The following is a 21,261-nucleotide window of genomic DNA, read 5'->3' as shown; positions in this document are numbered from 1 at the left end:
AGGGGACTTCACTGCTGCCTCCACTGAAAGCAATTTGTCATGCCCTGAATTAAGTGATTCCAACAAGGGTTTAATTTCAGTTTAATGGCTCTGTTTTTATGTGTAATTAAATACCACTGCATGGCAAAAATATGTTGTTTGCACTTTAGAGACTGTGTAAGGGTCCAGGAAGCCATTCCCACTTGGTTTCCACTCTCAGGCTCCAGCATCCCCTCTCCTCGCCTGGCTGGAATCGTCCAGCTCGTGGAGAAGGGGGTTGGGGATTTGGGGAAAGGAGGGGGACGGTGAGCGGAGAGGTGGTCCTGGTGGCGCCTGTTCACTCATCAGAGTATGTTTCTAATTCTCTACAGCACCCCCACTTCTACTCCCTGACCCCAAGCCTCCCCAACCTCTGGGGCCGCAGACATAGAGGGGACAGGTTACTCCAAGGTGAAGATCTAATTCGGCACCACGCTGGCTGGCGGGTGTCCGCTCCCCTGCACGCATGCGCATTGTGTGTGCTCCAAGGTCTGCTCCGTTGCCCCTCCTCCACTCACTGTTCCCATTAACTCCCTCCTCCCCCTTGATCCTCTCCCCTGACTCATAAAGTGCCCCTTTCCTCCCTCTCTTCCCTAAGACAACCCAGTATCCCAGCTGCCAGCCTGCCTCCCAGCTCCATCCAACCACACCACCCTTTCTCTTTTGAGGTCAGAGGTGATTATTGCCATAGGGGTCTGGAATGCAGGGGGAGTTTCTCTGGCTGGGAATGTTTCAGGGTCATTTACCACACAGCCATATCCCCCCAGGAAGGGGGGCCCCTGAGCAGGAGCCCCAAGTCCTGCATGCCTCGTAACATTCCTGGAGTAACTTAGTGGTGGAATCTGGCCCAGAGGGCAGAGGGGTTAAGACAAGCAGCCTTTTCCTGGAAGGAGTTGAAGGAATGGCCGTGTCTGGGACTTCAGGTTCCTGATAGGAGAAGGGGCCAGGAGGCTTTGCCAGCTCTCCAGAGACGCCCCCACCTGAATCCAATACTGGAGTCAATTCAAGCCTCCATTTTTTTCTCTCTACTCCTACCTTGCCTTCTTGACAATGGAAAACCCAGCCCCCACCCCTCAGCCAGACATCAGGTCTTGATCTCTACTAAGGAACTGGGAAACAAAACCGAAGGCCTGATGCGATCAGTCCCAATGGGCTAGGGGTCCGCCATCCCCCTGCTCCAAACCACAGTGGGGGGAGTGACATTTCTTAGGGAGGCAAGACAGAGCACTCAAGGACCTTGGTTTAAAGTTATTCTAGGGGACTTCCCTGGTGGTCCAGTGGTTAAGATTTCGCCTTCCAATGCAGGGGGCGAAGGTCCCATCCCCGGTCGGGGAGCTAGGATCCCACATGCCTTGGGGCCAAAAAACCAAAGCATAAAACAGAAGCAATATTGTAACAAACTCAATAAAGACTCTAAAAAATGGTCCACATCAAAAAATCTTTAAAAAATAATAAATTTTTAAAACTAAAGTTATTCTAGGTATGGTGGCCCCACCAGGACACAAGAGTTTGCTCCTTGCCTCCTCCTCCCCTCCACCTCTGCCAGGGTGCTGATGCCCCTGTGGCAACTAGAGTGACCATTCAAGGGTATTTGGAGGCCACGGTGGGAGGGCTTAGGTGCAAACTAGATTAGCAATTCCTCTCTGGAGCCCAGTTCTCCCCACTGTGACACTGCTCAGGGTTGTTCACTTCCTCTGGCCTGGCTTGGTAGAGGGTGTCCACATGGACACCATTGACACGGAGTTGCTTTTTTATTTTGCCAAACATCGCACGGCATGTGGAATCTTAGTTCCCCGACCAGGGATTGAACCCGCGCCCCCTGCCATGGAAGCGCAGAGCCTTAAACACTGGACCTTGGGGGAAGTCCCCAGAGTTGCTTTTATTTCCTTCTTTTCGACAACTAGGACCTGGCTGCCAGATCGTGGGGGCAGGCACCAGGGGTGGGGGGTGGGGGTGTTCTGTGGGATGTGGGATTCCCTCTCCCAAAGTGCACATCCTCTGTTCTCTGGTGCTAGACGGCTCCCCACAAGCCCTGCATTGAGGACACCTAATGAGTGGGGGAGGGAAATACATACATACACTGTGAGTTTCACTCCCTCTCTCTTCTCATAACACACATTCACACTCAGATTCATACAGCCCACACAGACACACCACACAACTGTGCGTCACGTCTACACACACCCAGCCCAGGTACACATACCCTGTAAAAGCCCACACTCTCACTCACATTTCAAGTGTCACTTTGCTATACACACACACACATGCCTACACGCACAGTATAAATACACACATATCGCAAAGGCACATCCCAGGCCACGCATGCAGCTACTTCTGAAGGAGACCCAGCTTTTTTTTGGAGGCCCATGAAAGGAAAAGGACTTCTTATCACCCATTCCCAAGATGCAAGGGTAGAGTATTAAGAAGGGGGGCTGGAGGCAAAGGGGAATTTAAAGAGATGCCTTAGGGAAAGAGATATTCTCCCCACATTTGGCTTAGGGACCTAAAACTTCATCGCCAGCCTACACTCACTTCCTCCCCCAGCATGCCTTGGCCTTGGCCTTGGCCCCAGAAGTAGGGGGCTCTAGTAAGAGCAGCCCCCTGGTTGAAGGAGCGTCACTTTGTTCTTTATCTCCTGCTGCTGGCAGCAGCCTGTGGTGCCTCAGGAAGACTAGATGCCACCACCGAGGCAGTGCTAGAGAGAGAAGGATCGCAGCCCCAGATTCAAGATTCCGACAGCACAGGTGCCAGTGCATCAGGGGCCAGTGAAATCGAGAAGCCTGGGAGTGCCTCAAGAGATCAAACACACACACACACACACACACACACTGCACAGAGGGGAGGGGTGAGGAGCATTGGAAGATGACCAGGAATCCAGTGGTACCACATGGGCACACATTCTGGGGCTGGCACCTACAGCCCGCACCCCGGTGAGTCCAGGACAGCAAGATCAAAGATACCCCCCGGCTCCCAACCCCTCAGAATCAAACCTCAGCCCAACCCCCAATCAGGAATTTAGGCAGTCAGAGCTGTGGAATGTGTTGGAGAGCTTACCCCCTTTCCCCAGCTTCAGGGCAGTACCTCCCCTCACTAAATTGATAAATCAAATCCAGACACAAACCCAATCTGCCTGATGCCCTAGGAAATGCCCCCACTTCACACACCAGCTGATCCCAGAAATAGCTCTGGCCCAGCAGGGCTGTCCCTGCTCACTCCCTCCCTTCAGAAGCCATTACTGGCCCACCAGGAGTCTGAACACAGACAGCACAGACTTTGGGGAGTGAGAGGACCCCCGGGAAGAGGCTGCAGGGAAGAGGAGGGTGAATTGGCTGACCCTTGGCAGTCCTTTTACCATGTAAGACAGCTCTCCCCACCCCTGGTGGATCCCTGTCTCTTAATTGTAAATAAATCAACCAAACACCATTGTCTAAGGTTTTTTTGGTTTTGTTCCGTTTTGTTAAAAAAAAAAAAAAAAGACAAGACATCATGGCCAACTGGTAGGTTCCTAAGTCTCTTTCCATCCAGTCAAGCCAGAAAATGCCCAGCAGGGTAAGGAAATATCAGGGAGGAAGGTCCAGGGAAGGAGGTGTAGGGAGGGAGGCAGAGCCACAGGTAGTAAACCACTGAAGGATGGAGTCATCCTGGTGACTTCCTGGCTGTGACCATACATGGGGGAGGAAGCAGGACCCCAGGTAAGTCCCTCACCTCCCAGCACGTGGTTTCCTTTCTCCATCAGGCACAGGCAGTCCAATTGTGCATTCTTTCCTCCTACCCTGACTGCTCAGAGATGGGCCCCATCTCCCAAGCTCTCTGTCCTGCAGGCCTTCCACTGACCTCTTCCCTCCCCCAGAGCAGGGTCTCAGTTGCCAGGCAACCAAGATAAGATGGGCTTGTCCCTGCAGGTCCTTCCCCCTGGAGGGAGCTGGGGAGGAAGTACAGAGGAGCCTGGCAGGCTTTAGCTTTAGAATTGGGTCTCAGTCAGTCTCCTAACCACTGAGTCATCTGCTACCCCACACTTTCCCTATGGCCTCCACCCTCTGACTAGTTTGAGGGGAGGAACCACAGTCAAGGCACGTGTCTACTTTCCTCCCTTGATTCTGGGACTGGGACTTTTCTCCTACAGATTTGTGCTCACCTTGTAGGAGGTGGCCTCACATGTCTAAATCAGAGGGAGTCAAAATAAGAGCCCTCGGGGCTGAAAACTAGAGCTGACGTAGTAAGTATGTGGTCAAGAAGTGTTTATAGATGGCTGAAGGGCTGAATGAATGAATGCATCTAGGATCAATTTGGAAATATACCAGGGCTCTCTCAGGCTATCTGAGCCCAAAGAGGATACCCCTAGGCTTCGGCTCACCCCAAGGGCACACCCACGCGCATACTCTCACACACACACACACACACACACACACACACACCCCAAGGGAAACTTCGGGGCCAGAAGCAGAGCCAGGACTCAGACCCAGGCTCCAGGTCAGCTCTGCAGCCTCCAGGGGAAGGGGCAGCAGGGGGCACTGAGCTCCCCCCGCACCCCCCCAGCTGACAGGGCTCACTCTCGGAAGCTGTCAGCCAGCTGGTGGCAGTCCAGCTCCCCCTTCGGCTCCAGGCCCCCTGGAAGCTTCACTCCCGTCTTCCGGTCCACACACCAGCACTTGCCGCGCTGCCCGTCCAGGGCCGGGTGGCACTGCCAAGACAAGGGTGTGAGAGGTCAGATCCCAGGCAGCGGGCCCCGATCCCAGCCCAGCCCCCACGTCAGACCGTGGCTCCAAGATGTACTCTGAGGGCGGAGGCTTTCTTGAGCATAAGTCCTCTGAGCTCACTGGAGGAGAGTGAAGTTGGCCAAGAAGGAAGGGTCCAAAGAGCTTTGGAAGGCAGGACCCTGAGGAAGTTCTGTAGCCTACCCAGAGCGCAGACTGGATCCATGCAGTTGAAAGGTGCAGCTGGATTTGAAAGGCTAGGGTTCCGGTTGGAGAGGCTTTTAAGTTTGTGTCCTGATTGTGTTTCAGTTTGGGTTGTGATTGTGTTGGGGCTTTAAGAATAGGATTATGGTTAAGACTGTGATTATTCACACGGAAGTTAGGGTAGGATCAGGATGAGAGTTGCAGCTGAATTGGGAATTATGACTAAAACTTGAGTGGGGTGAGGCTTAGACCCTGGGTCAGAAAAGGAATTGGGATAGAAATAGAGGTCAAGGTCAGAACAACTAAAGCAGTTGGGCTAAAGTTTGGGTCGGGATTAGACTGGGGAGGAGGGAGGGTGGGGGTAAAGGTGTATTTCAGAGTCAGGATTAGAGCTGCAGTGCAGGTTGTCTCAAGGCTCAGAATTGGCCGGAGGACAAGGGGTCAAGTGTCAGAATTTTCAGTGGGATAAAAATTGGGGAGAGGGAAACACATGGACCTATATAACACAAAGAGCGAATCTTAACGTAAACTATGGACTTCAGTTAATAAGTAATAATCAATTTTAGTGCCTCAGTTGTAACAAATGTACCACACTCGTGTTAATAGGAGAGACTGGGGGCGGGAGAGTAGATGGGTACTCTGTACTTCCTGCTCAACTTTTCTGTAAAACTGCTCTAAAAAACAAAGTCTATTGATTTTTTTAACTGAGGGGGAAAGTTTTTTAAAATCGGGACAAGCGGGAATTCCCTGACTTCCCAGCGGTTAGCACTTGGCGCTTTCACTGCCCAGGCACAGGTTCAAATCCCAGGTCGGAGAACTAGACCCTACAAGCCGCACTGTGTGGCCAAAAAAATAAAGAAAAGGAAATATTTGGACAAGGATAAAATTGGTATTGAGATAAAGGCTAGAGAGAGGTTTGGCCTTGGTTTGGGGACAAGGGGCCCTTTCTGGTCCTCCACCATTGCCAACCACCTCATAACCTCCTCGTGCCATCCTGGGGTGTGCAGACTCTGGCACAGCCTTCCTCCTCCTCGCTCGGCCTCTTCTGGCTGAGTGGCGTCCACTTTGTGGATTCATCTGCAGTGCGTGGAGTGGGAGACTGTGCGCGCCTACGCCCACAAGGCCTGGAGCGGATCCAGGCCACACCTAGCACGAGGCACCCCAGTGCCCTGCCCAGAGATGCCATCCTTCCAAGTGGGTCGGACTCTGACAGGCAGAGATGGGGCTGGAGCAGGCCGACCTTGCTGACCAACCCAGCTTCCTGGGGGCTTGTCAGAGGAGCCCATGTTCCAAGGCGGTGAGGAGGTCTGGAGGTTTCTGCATTCCTGTCTTCTCTGCCACAGCCAAAGTTCCCATCTCCAGCTGTCAGGTCTGGCTTCACCTCCAGCCTGACTGAGCCCCAGGTCATTTGGTGGCTCAGCCTGGGGGAAGGGGCAGGCTGAGTTTCTTCCTCAACTCTTCAAGACCTTGCCCCCCTATTCCCAGATGAAACCTCAGACATTGGGAATTCCCTGGCGATCCAGTGGTTAGGACCTCACACTGTCACTGCCCAGTTCCCTGGTCAGGGAACTAAGACCCCGGAACCCACGTGGTGGAAACCTCAGACATCCAGGGACAAAGGAGAACTCACAGGAATGGAGGAAGGGGAGTGAGAGAGGGTTTGGAGGCAGAGGTTGGCCGGAGTGCTAGGTCTGCATCACAGATGGTGACTACAGAGGTGATGGAAATAACCCTGGACAGGGAGGCAGGATAACTAGTCTGCCTTAAACTCACTCTGTGACTTTGGGCAGGCCTCTACCCCCTCCCTGGGCCTCAGTCTGCTCATCTGCAAGATGAATGAGTGGGCAACATGTGCTGAGGTCCTGAGGCCAGGGGGAGGATTTGGGGAGGGTCCAAGGGGTTATGTTTGGGTTGGGGAGCCTCCCCCTTCCTAAGACCTCCATCCTGGATATCCCGGAGCTGAGGCCCGGCCGAGCCAGCGGAGATGGAGACCCACCTGCTTGGGGTGGAAGTTGCCGTTGCGGTCGCAGTTGGGGATGGGGATGATGTAGAAGTCCTCGTGGGTGCGGCTCTGTGAGGCGGCCAGCCGCTCCAGGGCCCGGTGCAGCTCACTCTGGCAGGAGCCCTGGGGCTAGAGGAGGGGGAGGATGAAACTGCTCAGCAGAAGAGAGAGAGAGAGAGAGGCAGGAGGACCAGGGCTGGGGGTCAGATCGGGACTGTGGGCTCTGAAAGGAGGGTTAAGGCCTGGAGGCCGAGCAGGATCCAATGAGGTAAAAAGAGGAGCTCAGGTTCAGGGGACACTGGTGGGCAGAAGAGAGGGACACTGAAGAGAGGATCCTTCAGTGTCCTGAGCCAAAGAGCTTCTTAAAAGGAGGGGTACGGACTTCCCTGGCGGTGCAGTGGTTAAGACTCCGTGCTTCCAATGCAGGAGGCACGGGTTTGATCCTGGTCGGAGAACTAAGATCCCACATGCCGTGTGGTGGGCACAAAAAAAAAACATACATATACACATACATACATGAAAAAGGAGGGGCATGAAATGAAGGAACCTTGTGGGGAAAGGAAATCTATGAAGGACAGGAAGGGGATGATTTCTAAGCAGGAAGGATGGATGAAATCATATAATTAACAAATTGTAAGACCCAGGAATGGTTCCATCAGAACTACCCATCAGAAAGGACATTAGCCAGACCCTGGAGCAGGGTCCCAAGGCTCCCTGCTACGGCCAGCATGAACCCTTTAGTTACTGAGAAGCTCTGGGAAGGGGAATCCACGGGAAGGGCCAAGGGATGTCAGGAGCCTTGGGGCGACCGCTATTCACCAACCAGTACGGAAGTGGCTTGGTATTTAACAATACCTTCAGCTATCCCAATGTCTGGACTGGTGAGCAAGAAAGGAATTTCAAGAAGGGGAGCGAGGACTTTCTGGGTCCTAAGGATGCACACCAGGTGCATCTTGCGCACAGCAGACATCCGAAGGATGTTTGCTGAGTGGACACTGTCCAGACCTGGTGGTGGTGATGGTAATGGTGGTGGTGGTGCTGGCGGCGTGTGTGCCTGTGCATATGCGCATTTGGTCAGAGATCCTCACCACAGGCCGGGCTTCCTCCCGAGGGACCCCGACGACCTTCATCTTGCCCCCACTGGTGCTCCGGTCTCGAATTTTGGCGAAGTGCTTCTGCAGGCACCTGCGGTCATGGGCACTGCAGGGGCTGAAGCTGTTGTTGGGGTGGTCACCCTCGTCCTTGTCTGCAGTCAGGCCAAGATGCGGAGAGGTCAGCACCAGGAAAGGACAAGGCAGCACAGCAACCCAGCCTCCCACCTGCTTTCTCCTTCTTGGGGATTCTCCAGCCTGGCGCTGGGGAAGAGCAGGGGGTCTGCGGGGTGGGAAGAAATGAAAGCAGCACCCCGGTTTCCTCTCCGCTCCCCTGGATCTCCTCAGGAGGATATTCCTCTTCAAGTCCTTGATTTGTCCCTCACTCCACCCAGTCCAGCCCTGAGATGAGTCACCAGCTGCAGCTGCCCAGACAGCAGGAGGGTGCCCTGGGCCCTGCAGGGAGGTCTAAGGCAGGCAGAGGGCCCCACACTGAATCTCATCCCCCTTCCATTCAGCTCTTCCTACCATCCCCCTCTCTGTCTGCTCTTTCTTCCTGTCTCCTTTCCTGCTCTCTTCAGCATCTGGATGAGCCAGCCAGGGTATCCCCAGGGCTGTCGGCTCCACTGACCCTCTTCCAAATGGCCAGAATCAAAGTTTCCATGAGTGATGAGAAATCTGGCCCAAAAGCTCTCTCCATTGGCTGGACAGGGGAAGTGGGAGTGGGTGTGTATGCTTGCATGTGAAAGTGTATATGTGTGTGTGTGTGTGTGTGTGAGAGAGAGAGAGAAAGAGAGAGAAAGAGAGAGAGAGAGAGAGGGAGACTGTGTGGCCCCAGGACCAGGAGAACACCCTCAGACATCCCTTCAGCCCCCCTATCCCAAAGTCTCCCATCCTTAGATTTCAGACCCCATCCAAAGTGTACATCTTTGCCTAGAGCCAGGGCACTGGGGATCTGGAGATGGGGGTGGTGAGGCTGGACCGCCACTCTCTCGCTGAGCTCTCCTAAAGGCTCTATCTGAATTCAAGAAACACCCCATCCAGAAGTCCCAGAATTGTAACCACTGTTCCTCCATCCAGGCAGCCAAAACCAGAACACAGGGCTGAGCTGGAGAAAGAGGTCGCAAGATCTCTCCACAGATCACAGCCACCTCTGAAATGCTCCGGCTTGGCAACTTGCTGCCGGCCTGAGTGCGAAGCCCCTGCCAGCATTCCAGATGTTGGCAGCCGGACAGAAGGTTACATCTGGTTTGTGTCAGGATTTTTTTTTTCCTCAGGAGTTAGCAGGTTCCTCCATGCATGGCAGCACTCCCAGAGCTGCCTCTGGGTTAAACGGTATTTTTCTGCTGAGCCAAAGTTAGTTGGGGGGTTAGTTCTCTTTTTATTCTCCTAGTTCTGGGGGTGCAGGATGAAGCCTGTGGATAAAGGGAAACCGGGCAAGGAGGAATCTAGACCCCCCAGAAAGTCTTTGTCAAGATTCCACACCAAAGGTTGTTTATAAAATTGAGTCACCAAGGATGGGAAGAGGTTTTGTCACGGGTGCAGGGCTGGCTTAGAGAAAGGAATCAGAGGGAAGGGATAAATGGAGCATATAGATATAATCCCTTCTTCTGGATATTTAACAGTCTGGAGGGGACTTCTCTCCCAAAAGATCAAGTTCCCAAAGGTCAACCAAGGAGAAGCCACTACAGCAAAGACCTCCCAGCTGGTGTGGGCAGCAAAAGAAGGAGTGGATCAATTTCAGCAGACTAGGACTGTGCAAAGGAGGGCATAAGAAGATAGACCCCAAGTCCTCAGGCACGAGCCATGGAGAAGATCTGAGATCTGGACTCTTGCCTAAAGACATTCCTAAGGAACCTTCTGGCTAACAAGGCCCAGGATGGCCGGTGACCAACCCCCCAACACCACGTCCACTTTGCACAAGGCCACAAGACCTGTGGATGGGGTCGCAGCGTTGCAGGGGTGTAGGTTGGAGCTGGGGATTGGAGAGAAAGGAAATAGAAGACCTAAAAGAATTGAAAGCCAAATCTTGGAACCACAGAGGCTGCGCTGAGCTTGGAACAAAGGAGCCACCATTCTACCCGGAAAGGCTGGAAGGATTCCAGAGGTTCAGGTGCCACAACCCACGACACCACCTTGAGGGGCCCCTTTAACCCGGAAAGGTTTTGTAGTCCTTCCTTTGAGTTTGCTTTCTTTTCACGACCATAAAGAAAAGCACGGTTGTGCCCAGTGACAATTGTGCCTCTTGGTAAGTGGCCAGATGTTCTTAGGTTCCCTAGAAAGAGTTTTCTAATGCACAGGGCTGCCTCAGGAGGTAGAGAGCTCTCTGCCCTGGAGGTGTGGTGCATTGGGGTGGCACAGGTTTCAAGGACCCGAAGAGACCTGCAGTAGAAGTTCAACTACTTTCCAACATTGTGTTTCTATGAGTCAAAGCTCAAAAGGACACTCAGGGGATTATTAAAGGATATTTGGAATGTTTATCCCTTAACTTAGGAAGCGCCATTAAGAAGGACAACTGGGTCCACTCACTGAATCCTGGGGCCGCATGAGGCATAGGACGAGCTTGGAAACATAGCTCGTGTTCTTGTGTTGGCAGGACCCCTGTCACCTGGGGGGTTATCAGCAGGCAGCCTGCCTGGCCTCCCCCTCCTTGATTCCCCTCTCCCGCCCAGCACACGTAGCCCCAGCTCGTGTCTCAGCTTAAAGTAGAACAGGGCAGACAGGGAGAGTAACTCCATACTGCCTCTCGCAGGGACATGGGTACACAGAATATGTCCCTATCTGCCAGCTCACACACACACAGGCTGGGACTCAAAGATCACAAACATACACAAACAATCACGTGTCCAGACACACATTGGTCCACGCGTGCACACCCACGTGCACCCAGGCGCCTGACCCTGCCCTGGGCAGAGCACACTGACCGCATCCCAGCTGTTGACTTTCCACTTAATCTGTAACTTTTCATTGCCTAGCCTTTTCTAACTGGCACACTGAGGCTCCACCCCAGGGTCCACCCCTAGGCACTAGGTGTGGGAGGGTGAGGGTCCTAGCCTTGAGCATCTGAAAAACGTTCACCTTCCCATCTAAAACTCACTAAAGACTTGTTACTTCCCTGCTCGTGCAGGAGCTCCAGCTGCCTTGTGCTGCTCACCCAGGTGATGCCCTCTGGAAAAAACGCAATCCTGGTGGGTTCCCCTCTGAGCTGGAGCTGGAGTCAGATCTGCCCGCCGCCCACCAAAGGTCGGACCTCCCGACATCGGAAAGTCTTGTTTGGGAGGTGGGGCTTCCAAGGTAGGCCGGGTCACCTCCTCCTGCCCCACTGGAGCTAGGCCAACAACATCCAGCCACAGGGGAAACCTTGGTCTTTGCTCTAGTCACAGAGGAAGGGCAGGCACCCAGAAAAAGAAGAGGCTTCACAGCTTTGGCACCAGTGGTTGCAAAGTTCATGGTCAAAGCTAGAGGATTTCCTCTTTCTTGCTGCCTGATTTCATCCCCATGATTTCTCTTCAACTCCAGCCCCGACCCCCCTCAAGACACCCAGGGTCAGGCTGTGAGGTAGGTGGGCCCAGCCACCCAGACACGATCTGGAGGGTCACCCACTGGTCCTGCAAGAAACGCCTTTTCCTACTTCCCCTGGACTCTGGCTGGAGAAGCCAAGACCACGCATGTCAGGTACCAGGACTTTTTTTGAGGTTTGGCTCAAGGGGTGTCCCCCTCACTCTTATGTCATGTTGCTGGCCTCAGACTAAAGAGTCGGAGAAGGACAGCTGGACTCGCCCTACCCCCTCCGCCCCACCCCCCCACTCCTCTGTATGTCCCCCCAGCTTTGCTCACTTGCCCTACTTTCCCCAAAGCCCCAGCATCAGAGGAGAAGTTAAGCTTCACCTTAATTCCATTTGGCTTCCTCTTCACCACCATCCTCATCATGGCTCTGATATCGAGCTCTTACTCCATGCCAGACGTCCCAACCCTGCAAGATGGGTCCTATTGTCCCCCCCTGTTTACGCATGAGGAAATGAAGCAGATGGGCTAGAGGAAAGGAGAAGAACTTAGCAGCTCCTATGTCTTTAAATGGAAAGACTCCTGATACCCGAGGCACCAATAATTCCAGCTTTGCCAAAACTAAAGCAAAAATGTTCAGCAGCCGTGCTCCTCCTTCCCCCCTCCCCCAAGGCACAGAATTTCTGGGAAGGCCCTGTTCCCATGACATGACTGGATTCCCAGTACTGAAGTAGGGGGGACAATATTTGCTGTGTTGACTAAAAATTAACCCAGCTCGCACGTTCCCTAACCCTGTCCCAGAGGGACCCAAGCACAGTTTAGAATCTCCCCAGTCCAAACACTGTCCACTCACCCAGACTCCCCGAGTGGAGGGTCAGTATCCTGAATCAGGATTGTGGACTTCTGACACACGTGTCCCACCCTGCCCCCACCTCTGGTGGCCTGAGCTGTGTTAATTCACAACCTTTTCTAGCTTGGGAAAGGGGTCATGGTGGAGGGTGGGGGTGGGGGGAAGAGGGGAGCCTGGAGGTGGATGGGGGAGACCTGCCCTAGGAGCAAAGAGTGGGCTGCTGGACCACAGCAGGCCAAGGGAGGGGGCATGCCAGGTGACTGCCCTCCCCCAGTCACCTGCTGAAGCTCAGCCCCAAGAGGAAAAGTCAGGAAGAAGAGACTGATTGATTCATCTGCCAAACTATTCCCCAGGCAAGAAGGCCCGAGCTTTGGGATGTAGGAGGGACAGTGGCCTATTGACAGTGGAAGGCTCAAGAGGACAGCGGGGAGAGGGGCCAAGCCCTGGCTGCCTGGTCTCACCAGACACCCTGCAGGACTGCTACACAACTCTAGGGGGCGCCTTTCACACAGTGCAGTGTGGCCCGGGCCGTGGCAGGGGGTACTTCTGGGATGACTGAGAGGTAAGAGGGCATGGACACACCTTGTTGAGTAGGTACCTAGTTTCTCCAGGGCCCTCCAGACCACCCCTTCCCTTCTTCTGATATCTGACTGCACTGCAAGGGTGGAGGCCAAGGCAAGGAGGGAAGGGGGCAGGATGTTAGAGACCTGGGCCCCGTAATCCAAAGGAGACCTAGAGCTGCCTTTCGAGGCTGGTGTACACGATATTCACAGGACTCTCACAAACTGTTTGCTCCATGCCTCCCCAAAGCTCCTAGGTGAACAGTTTTCTCCACTACGGGATGGGGTGTTCCTACCCAGCCAGGGAAGAAGGGGTTCCCAAGACCCACTGAGGGCCCTTCGGCCCCATCTTCAAGTTGGTGAGACAGGAGGAGCCCACCAGCCATCCTAATCTGGCACCAGATACCCATTGGCCAGTACAGGATGGAGACACAAATGAAAGTGGACCTGTTATACCCAGGGAGCCCAAAGGCTCAGCCCTCACTGCCAGTCTGGTCTGGTACCAGTACCCCTCCTGTCCCACTAGCTCTGGCATCTCTGCCCCAGGATCAGCGACTTATACCCCCAGGACCCACCCCCACCCCGGATTCCTAGATGTGCTGGGTGCCAGGCTGGCATTTCTCCTAGAATGTTTTCTGCTGACCTATCTCTGGCTGCCCAGGGGCAGGAAGGGCAGAGAGGCCCAAGGCCCAGACCCCTGGGGTCCACCTCCTTCCTGTTTTCCCTGCATCCTGCTCTCCTCTGGCTAACAAGCTACAGAGGATTGAGGAAGTGGAGCGGTCTGGGACTCAGGGCAGGAAGCTTGAGGCCGGAGTCCCAGCATCCGGACTGCAACAATGGAAGCTTCAAGCACCAGGAAAAGAGACAGTAACAGAGGCACAGGGAGAGCAAAAGAGAGTCAGAGAGGGAACAAGAAACAGAGGCTGGGGTAGAGAAAGGCAGACAGATTCCAAAAGTAACAGAGAAAGACAGGAACAAAGACAGCAAGAGAAACAGTAACAGAGTCAAGAGAAAGAGCAATGGAAAGATGAAAGGGAGCGAAGCAAGGCAACAAAAACAGGAAAAGGAATCAGATAAGGAGAAAGAAACTGCTAAGGGGCTGGAGATCCTGAGGAAAGGAGAATCTGAGAATGCTGTTAGTGAAACCAGAGGTTGAGAGATGCAGCAGGAAAGAACAAAAGAACAAGAGAAAGAAGGAGAGAGACTAAGAAAGACTACGAGGAGAAACTGAAAGTCTCACTGAGAAATAGAAAGAGAGAAAGTGTAAGAATGGGTTTAGGGCAAAGGGCCTTTTAAACCTCTCTCTCCCTTTCTCTCTCTCCCTTTCTCTCTCTCCCTCTCTCTCTCTCTCCCCTCCTCCCCCCCCCCCCCCCCATCCCGTTAGGTTTCTGCAGCTCTGGGCTGGGAGCCAAGACTTGCTTCTCTTCTGCCACCTCAAATGGCACCTGCCAGGAGAAAGCAGCAGGGTGCCTGTGTACCAGGGCAGGAGGAGGTGCCCAGGCCTGGCAGAGAGATCCCTGTCTTCCCAATTCCTCTCAAAAAGCTAGGTGAGCTGGCTTAGGGCTTTGGGGAAGGGCTGCTCTGGTGCTCCTCACCACCAAAGCCCCTCTAATTTGCACATCCCACTCCACCCCACCCCAATGTTAAAAGTCCAAGCCCTGGCTTCTCAGACCCCCGGGACTTCACCTGTGTCCAGGATGAGGGGAGGTCCCTGAATCAGGAACAGAAAGCCTCCACCGTCACCTTCTCCATCCTCCAGGTATCTGGCCCTAGACTGCTCACTTGCAGGCTGAGGGCTGGACCGGGTCACTTAATTTTCCACTGTTGCACCAGCCGCCAGGACTATCATTGAGACCTCTCCTCCCAAATAGGCACCCTTGAGATGGAGGGACAGGACTGAGTCCTTCTTGATAGTGGCAACAGGCTGCTAGGGACTTGATAGCAGTTTCCTTGACTGACCCTGTCCCATGCCAGGTTGGGCCCTGCCACGTACCTGCCTTCTGCTCCACGCACAGGGGAATTTCCAGAGCCTTACGGGCCAGCCCGAATGGGGAAGGGGCTTCTGGGAGGGGAGGACCCCAGGGAGGGCGTGCAAGGGCAGGGGCACCTTACCAGAGGGCTGCAGGCTCTCCTGGATGGCCTCGATCTCGGCCAGCTCCATGCACACGCCTTGCCCGTGCACGAGCGTGTGCAGGGGCTTCTCCACGCCCCGGGGAGGGTAGCAGCGCAGGCCGGAGCCGCAGCGCGGGGTGTACACCCCGCAGGGCATCCCCTTGCCCAGGGCGCAAGTGGCGCAACAGCCGCAGCCCGGCTCTCGCACCAGCTCCTCGCAGCCCGCGGGGGGGCGGCAGCGCGCCAGCTTCTCCTCGGAGCAGGGCGGGCAGTGGATGGCTTCGTCGCCCAGGCTCGGCCCGGGCCCGGCGGCCAGCAGCAGCGCGGCCACGAGGCACAGGGACAGCATGACCGCGCGAGGACGGGGCGCGGGCTGGCAGCGGGGGGCACACGGACGCAGCGCCCGGCGCGCCTGGAGGACCCGACCCGGAGGGCGCGGGGACACGGGGCGGCTCCGCTGGCGGACGAGGACCGAGCCGAGGAAGTTAGCAAGCGCGCCGGAGGGGAGCGAGCCTGGCCGCCGAGGCGCTGCGCCGCATCCTCGGCCCGGCCCAGGCGGCGGGCGACGGGGGGGCAGGGGGCTGAGCTGCTGCCCGGGACCGGCTCCCCCGGACTTTATACCGGCCCCTGGCCACACCCCCAGCGCCTTCCCAGAGGTGGAGGAGGGGGGGCCCGGGGAGAGGGAGAGGAGAGGCGGCTGTTAGGGGGAGGGGGCGCTGTCCTAAGTCGTCGCCGCCGCCGCCGCCGCTACAACATCTGAAAGTCCTTTTCTGCCGCGGGAGGAAGCAGCGCAGTTTGGAAGCCACGGCAGGCACCGAGAGCGCTTCTAAACCAGAGCCCTGGAGGGCAGCGAAGGGCGAGGGAAAGCGAAGGGGCTGCTCCGTGACCCCCTCCCCCGACCTTGGAGGATTTTCCCCTGACCCCACGGAGATGGCCCGCAGTCCCGCCCTCTGAGAGCGCGGCGACCTCCTAACCCGGACTCCCGGCTCCGGGGGGGATTCAGTCTCCCTGGCCAGAGTCCTTTGAACCCCACGCCACTGTGCTTCCAGTCTCAGCCGCTGGAGACTAAGTCTGCTGAGGAGGGGAGCGGGGGCCCCAAGGGCCTGCTGGTTCATAGGCTCTCTCCCCACTTGTCCCTTCCAACTCTGCCCCTGCACCCAGTCTCCCCAGGGCTTAATTGGGCCCCTGTCCCCTCTGCCTTACACAGGATGGCATCGACAGAACTCCCACCGGGAGAGCGAGGTGCCAAGACGCTTGCTCCTTCAAAGATGTTTGCTTCTACTGCCCCGACCCACTCCCAGAGGGATACTGGCTGAGATTGCCACTCTCGAGTGCAAATTGTGCATTGCACAACTCCAGGGGGCACCATTTCTCTTGAAGTCATCGTAGACTTGTACAACTGTTGTGACCGTTCTCCAGCAGATGGCACTCAAGCGGTTTGAGAAAGAGTGCCTTTTTCTAATTCACCCAGCACTGCTATTTGGGCTAATGTCAGCTAGGCCCTCTGTGAGATCCTATTGGCACCTGTATCTCCTACCCTTTGCCCCAATCCTGCTGGGATTGGGAGGGGTTCTAGAGAAGCATTGGAGCAGGGACTCCTCTCCTAGGTGGTCTCTCAGTTCCCCCCAGGATTTACCCATCCTCCCCCACAAAAGTTTCTGCTATCCTGGAGCTGATTTCAGGGTAAGGGCGCCTGTCCAGGCATAATTGGTGACCCACTGTGGATTTTTTGGCTTGGGCTAAAAGGCTGCAGGGTAGCCCAGCTGAAGTGCAGATCAGAGACCCTCTTCCTGCTTCCTCTCCCAGGGCAGGGTTCTTTCAGTCTCACAGGGATTGGGCCCTCCCTACTTTCTACAAGGGCAGACTGTCCAGGTGAGAGGAGGAAGAGGGCCTAGAAGCTGGACCTGCAGGGACAAAACCAAAAGTTGCAAACTGACGGCACCTACTGGCAACCATGAAGACTGCAGAAGGGCTGGAGAGTTATGGCTGGGGACAAGATTCTGGGATTCTCTCTGCACCACTTACAGACGACTGGGGTCTCTTCGGCCCCATCTGCCTTGGAGAAGGGCAAAGAGAGTCAGGCTCTTGAATTCCCTGGGGGAAACCTGGCCTGTCCCTGTTTCGGGAAACTGCCTCCAAGCCCCCTCCCCCTTCTTCACCATCACTGGACACAGTTCTGCCACCAGCTTATTGTGTGAACTTGGACACCACTCCTTGGAGCTCGAATGTCTCTAACTACAATGTAGGTAGGTCATCTCCGCCTAGTCTACCTCTTGAAGCTCTTGTGAGCATAAAATGGGGCCAGTAATGATAGTTCTGATCCCAGTGCCAGACTTGTCTCCTAGACAGCAAACCTGGGAGGGATGAAGGTGCTGGGACATGGAGGAAGGAGGGCAGAAGAGACTGGACTGAAGCCAAGAGAAGTGCCAGGGGATGAGGCATGAGTGCAAGTGAGTGTAGGAAATCTGGACAGGTTTCCAGGTGAGACAGACGCCCACACCCCTACCCCAGCAGCCCCCCCAATCCATCCTCAGGCTCACCCCCATCACCATCTAGGATAATTCCTAGGATGCAGGAAAATGAACATGAGGAGGCCTTCCAAGCATCTTCCCATCATTCATGCAACCCACCTTTACTGAACATGTATTGTGTTCAGGGTTTGTGCTACACACAGGCGATCCAGGCATGGCTGAGACCACCATCGGCCCTCAAGGAGCTCACTGCCTAGTGAGGGGAGACAGACATATGAATAAAATAAGTGCAGGTGCCCTGGGGGTGTTTATATGGGACATGGTGGGGACCCAGAGGCACAAGTGGTCAGTTCTACATCCAGGGCATGGAAAGACTTCATGGAGGAAGTGACCCTTGGGCCAACAGTCTTCCACACTAGAGGAACAAACATGGGTATTAGCATCAGGCTGACCTGGGTTCTATCCCAGTTTTGCCACCAAGCTCACCGGGGAACCTGAAACAAGTTACTTTCTGAGCTTCACTGCCCTTTCCTAGAAAATGGTAAGAAAAAAAAGAAGCTTGTGGGAGAGGAGAGAGAGAAAGAAAGAGTGACCCGGGCTTCCCTGGTGGCGCAGTGGTTAAAAATCCGCCTGCCACCACATTTCACCCTGCTCCATCTGTGTGCTCTCAGACCCCTATGGGAAGCCCTCGGCACATGCTTTGTACTCCCCTTTGCTCCCTTTCCCCATCGCTTACTGCAGATCTTTTTGATGTAATAGAGAAAACAACAGCTAAACATCCACATTAAGACCCCACATATAAGAACTGGCCCACTGGTACCATCCCACCTCTACTTTGTCAGGTCACAGATTAACCTTTTATCATTTGAACAAGAATGTGCATTTTTGAAAGAATGAGTTTAAGAAGAATAAATTGAAATAGTGCCACTTTTTTTTCATGGTAAAGAGGACATAGGCTTTTTTTAAGCTCTTTATTGGAGTATAATTGCTTTACACTGTTGTGCCAGTTTCTGCTGTACAACAAAGTGAATCAGCTATATTTATACATATATCCCCATATCCCCTCCCGAGACTCCTTCCCACCCTCCGTATCTCACCCCTCTAAGTCATCACCAATCATCGAGTTGATCTCCTCGTGTTATGCAGCAGCTACCCACTAGCTCTCTATTTTACATTTGGTAGTGTATATCTGTCATTGCTACTCTCTCACTTCGTCCCAGCTTCCCCTTTGTCCTCCCCCACCCCGTGTCCTCAAGTCCGTTCTCTGCATCTGCATGTTTACTCTTGCCTTGCCACTGGGTTCATCAGTACCATTTTTTTAGATTCCATATATATGTGTTAGTATATGGTATTTGTTTTTCTCTTTCTGGCTTACTTCACTCTGTATGACTCTAGGTCCATCCACCTCACTACAAGTAACTCAATTTCATTCCTTTTTATGGCTGAGTAATATTCCATTGTATGTATATGCCACATCTTCTTTATCCATTTAGGTTGCTTCCATGTCCTGGCTATTGTAAATAATGCTGCAATAAACATTGTTGTACGTGTATCTTTTTGAATTATGGTTTTCTCCGGGTATGTGCCCAGGAGTGGGATTGCTGGGTCATATGGTAGTTCTATTTTTAGTTTTTTAAGGAATCTCCATACTGTTTTCCATAGTGGCTGTACCAATTTACATTCCCACCAACAGTGCTGGAGGGTTCCCTTTTCTCCATAGCCTCTCCAGCATTTATTGTTCCTAGATTTTTTGATACTGGCCAATCTGAATAATCCCACTTTTAAATTAAGTGATCCATTTTTAAATTTGTAATTCAATAAAGTTTCTTGTTATTAAAAAAAAAAGAATCTGCCCACCAATGCAGGGGACATGGGTTCCACCCCGGGCCAGGACGATCCCACATGCCATGGAGCAACTAAGCCCACGTGCCACAACTACTGAGCCTGATCTCTAGAGCCCGCAAGTCACAACTACTGAGACCATGCACTGCAACTACTGAAGCCCGCGTGCCTAGAGCCCGTGCTGTGCAACAAGAGAAGCCACCGCAATGGGAAGCCTGTGCACCGCAACGAAGTGTAGCCCCCACTCTCTACAGCTAGAGAAAGCCAGCGTGCAGCAACGAAGACCCAACGCCACCAAAAATATAAATAAATAATAAAATAAATCTTAAAAGACTGGCCCATGTAGTGCCAGCACACAGTACGCACCAAGTGTTTGCTCCCTCCTTTCCCTCACTGTTGGAAACTAACTTCTCCATGTGGCTGGAGACCCCCTGATGGCAGGATCTGTGTCTCCTCCACCAGACCAGAAGTACCCTTAGAACTGGGTTCCGTGTCCCCACCCCCATGCCGGCCTGCTGGTGTCTGGGAGAGGCTGTTATAAAGGGCATGGGATTTGGAGTCACTGGACCTGGGTTCGAGTTGCAGCATGGTCACTTAAGAGCTTTGTCACACTTGAAACTAATATAACATTGTAAATTAAGTACACTTCAGTTTTTAAAAAAGAGTTTTGTGACTTTGGACACACACTTCATGTCTTGAAGGGTCATTTTCATCCTCTGTAAAAAGCAGAGAGCTTACCCCACAGGATGGTTGCAAGAAAAAGTGAGATAATGGACAAGAAAGGGCTCTAGAACCCAAGGAATGGGAAGCAGATGCTGCACACCGGTTTTCTCCACCTGACCGCTGCCTATTTGAGGACTGGGAGCTCCCCAGAGGCAGAAACCTATTCTCCTTCTGTGTGGTCTTTCCCAGCCCGGGGGTCTACCGGAAAAAGAAGCTCCTCCTCCTCAGCATCCCTGTCTGCCCCCCGCCTCCTGGATACCCAGAGGGGCCCCGGAACATGCTCCTAATAGACGGGTGAAAAGCCTCGCTCCCTTCAACCTCTTCCACCCCACACCCTCACTGGCTTGGTGCTTAGAAAGAGTCTCACTATCTCCCTTGTTAGCTCAGTTTCGAATGTCTATTGGGCTCCAGCTGGGCTTCTTAGAGAATCAATAAGAAAGAGACCTCTGTTCCCAGGGGAAAGACACAGTCCTGCTCCAGGGAGCATCTGATAGGCTTGTCCCAGGGAGCACCGCATAGGATGGAGTAGGCAAAATATACATAATAATGAAGGTTAACATTTAATGAGCACGGACCATATGCTGGACATGTTCTAAGTGGTTCACTATGTCCCCTTCACAACAACCTCATAAAGTAGTCACTATCATTATCCCCTTTTTAAGATGGGGAAAGTGAGGCACTGAGAGGCATGTAGCTTACTCAAAGTCACACAGCAAGTAAGTAGATGATCAGGGATGTGAACCCAGGCAGTCTAGCTCCAAAGTCTGTATGATTAACCCCTAAGTTTTACTGCCTTCCAAAACAGCTGGTCAGAAGCATTCTAAACAAATGCCTAGGGCAAAAGACTGTCATACAGAGATCAAGCTGGATGTAGGGGATCAGAACAGAGGTGGCCTTGACATGGGATGGGGCCCCAGGCCTCCCCATAACTTTGGCTTCCCAGCCCCTCCCTGGCTGCCCTGGACTGTCCACTGTGCCCACACCAAACAGGGAGCTCAGCTTCCCTCCATGTCGGCTGATGTCCAGGCCCCAGATATGACACCCTTTATAGTCGCCCCAGGTGTGGGCTGAGGAATGGCACCTCAGTATGGCTGTCTCCTTGCCTACCAGCACCCCACCCTTGGAGAGACCAGATCAGGAGAGCAGGATCCCCCCAAAGACTCCACAGCACAGAGGGAGGTCTGGCCCAG

General features: G+C 53.8%; 1 protein-coding gene across 1 annotated transcript; it reads right to left on the bottom strand.

The window, feature by feature from the left end:
* Positions 1–3,449: 3,449 nt before the first annotated feature.
* On the bottom strand, positions 3,450–15,626 carry IGFBP4 (insulin like growth factor binding protein 4). The gene is made up of 4 exons (XM_057716040.1): positions 15,036–15,626; positions 8,007–8,164; positions 6,913–7,047; positions 3,450–4,699 (listed from the first exon to the last, which is right to left on the bottom strand). The coding sequence occupies exons 1-4, from the start codon at positions 15,382–15,384 to the stop codon at positions 4,565–4,567; spliced, it is 777 nt and encodes a 258-aa protein (XP_057572023.1). The 5' UTR covers positions 15,385–15,626; the 3' UTR covers positions 3,450–4,564.
* Positions 15,627–21,261: the final 5,635 nt, after the last annotated feature.

The sequence above is a fragment of the Hippopotamus amphibius genome, chromosome 17 (genome assembly GCF_030028045.1).
Source record: "Hippopotamus amphibius kiboko isolate mHipAmp2 chromosome 17, mHipAmp2.hap2, whole genome shotgun sequence".
NCBI lineage: Eukaryota > Metazoa > Chordata > Mammalia > Artiodactyla > Hippopotamidae > Hippopotamus > Hippopotamus amphibius.
Note: the sequence above shows the minus strand (reverse complement) of the source record. Positions and strands in the feature narration are given on the sequence as shown.

Coding starts and splice junctions, on each gene's coding strand:
- IGFBP4 (XM_057716040.1), bottom strand. CDS start 15,384: ATGCTGTCCCTGTGCCTCGTGGCCGCGCTGCTGCTGGCCGCCGGGCCC. Junction 8,165..15,035: donor GGAGAGCCTGCAGCCCTCTG/GTAAGGTGCCCC, acceptor GCCTGACTGCAG/ACAAGGACGAGGGTGACCAC. Junction 7,048..8,006: donor GGGAGGAAGCCCGGCCTGTG/GTGAGGATCTCT, acceptor CCCCTCCTCTAG/CCCCAGGGCTCCTGCCAGAG.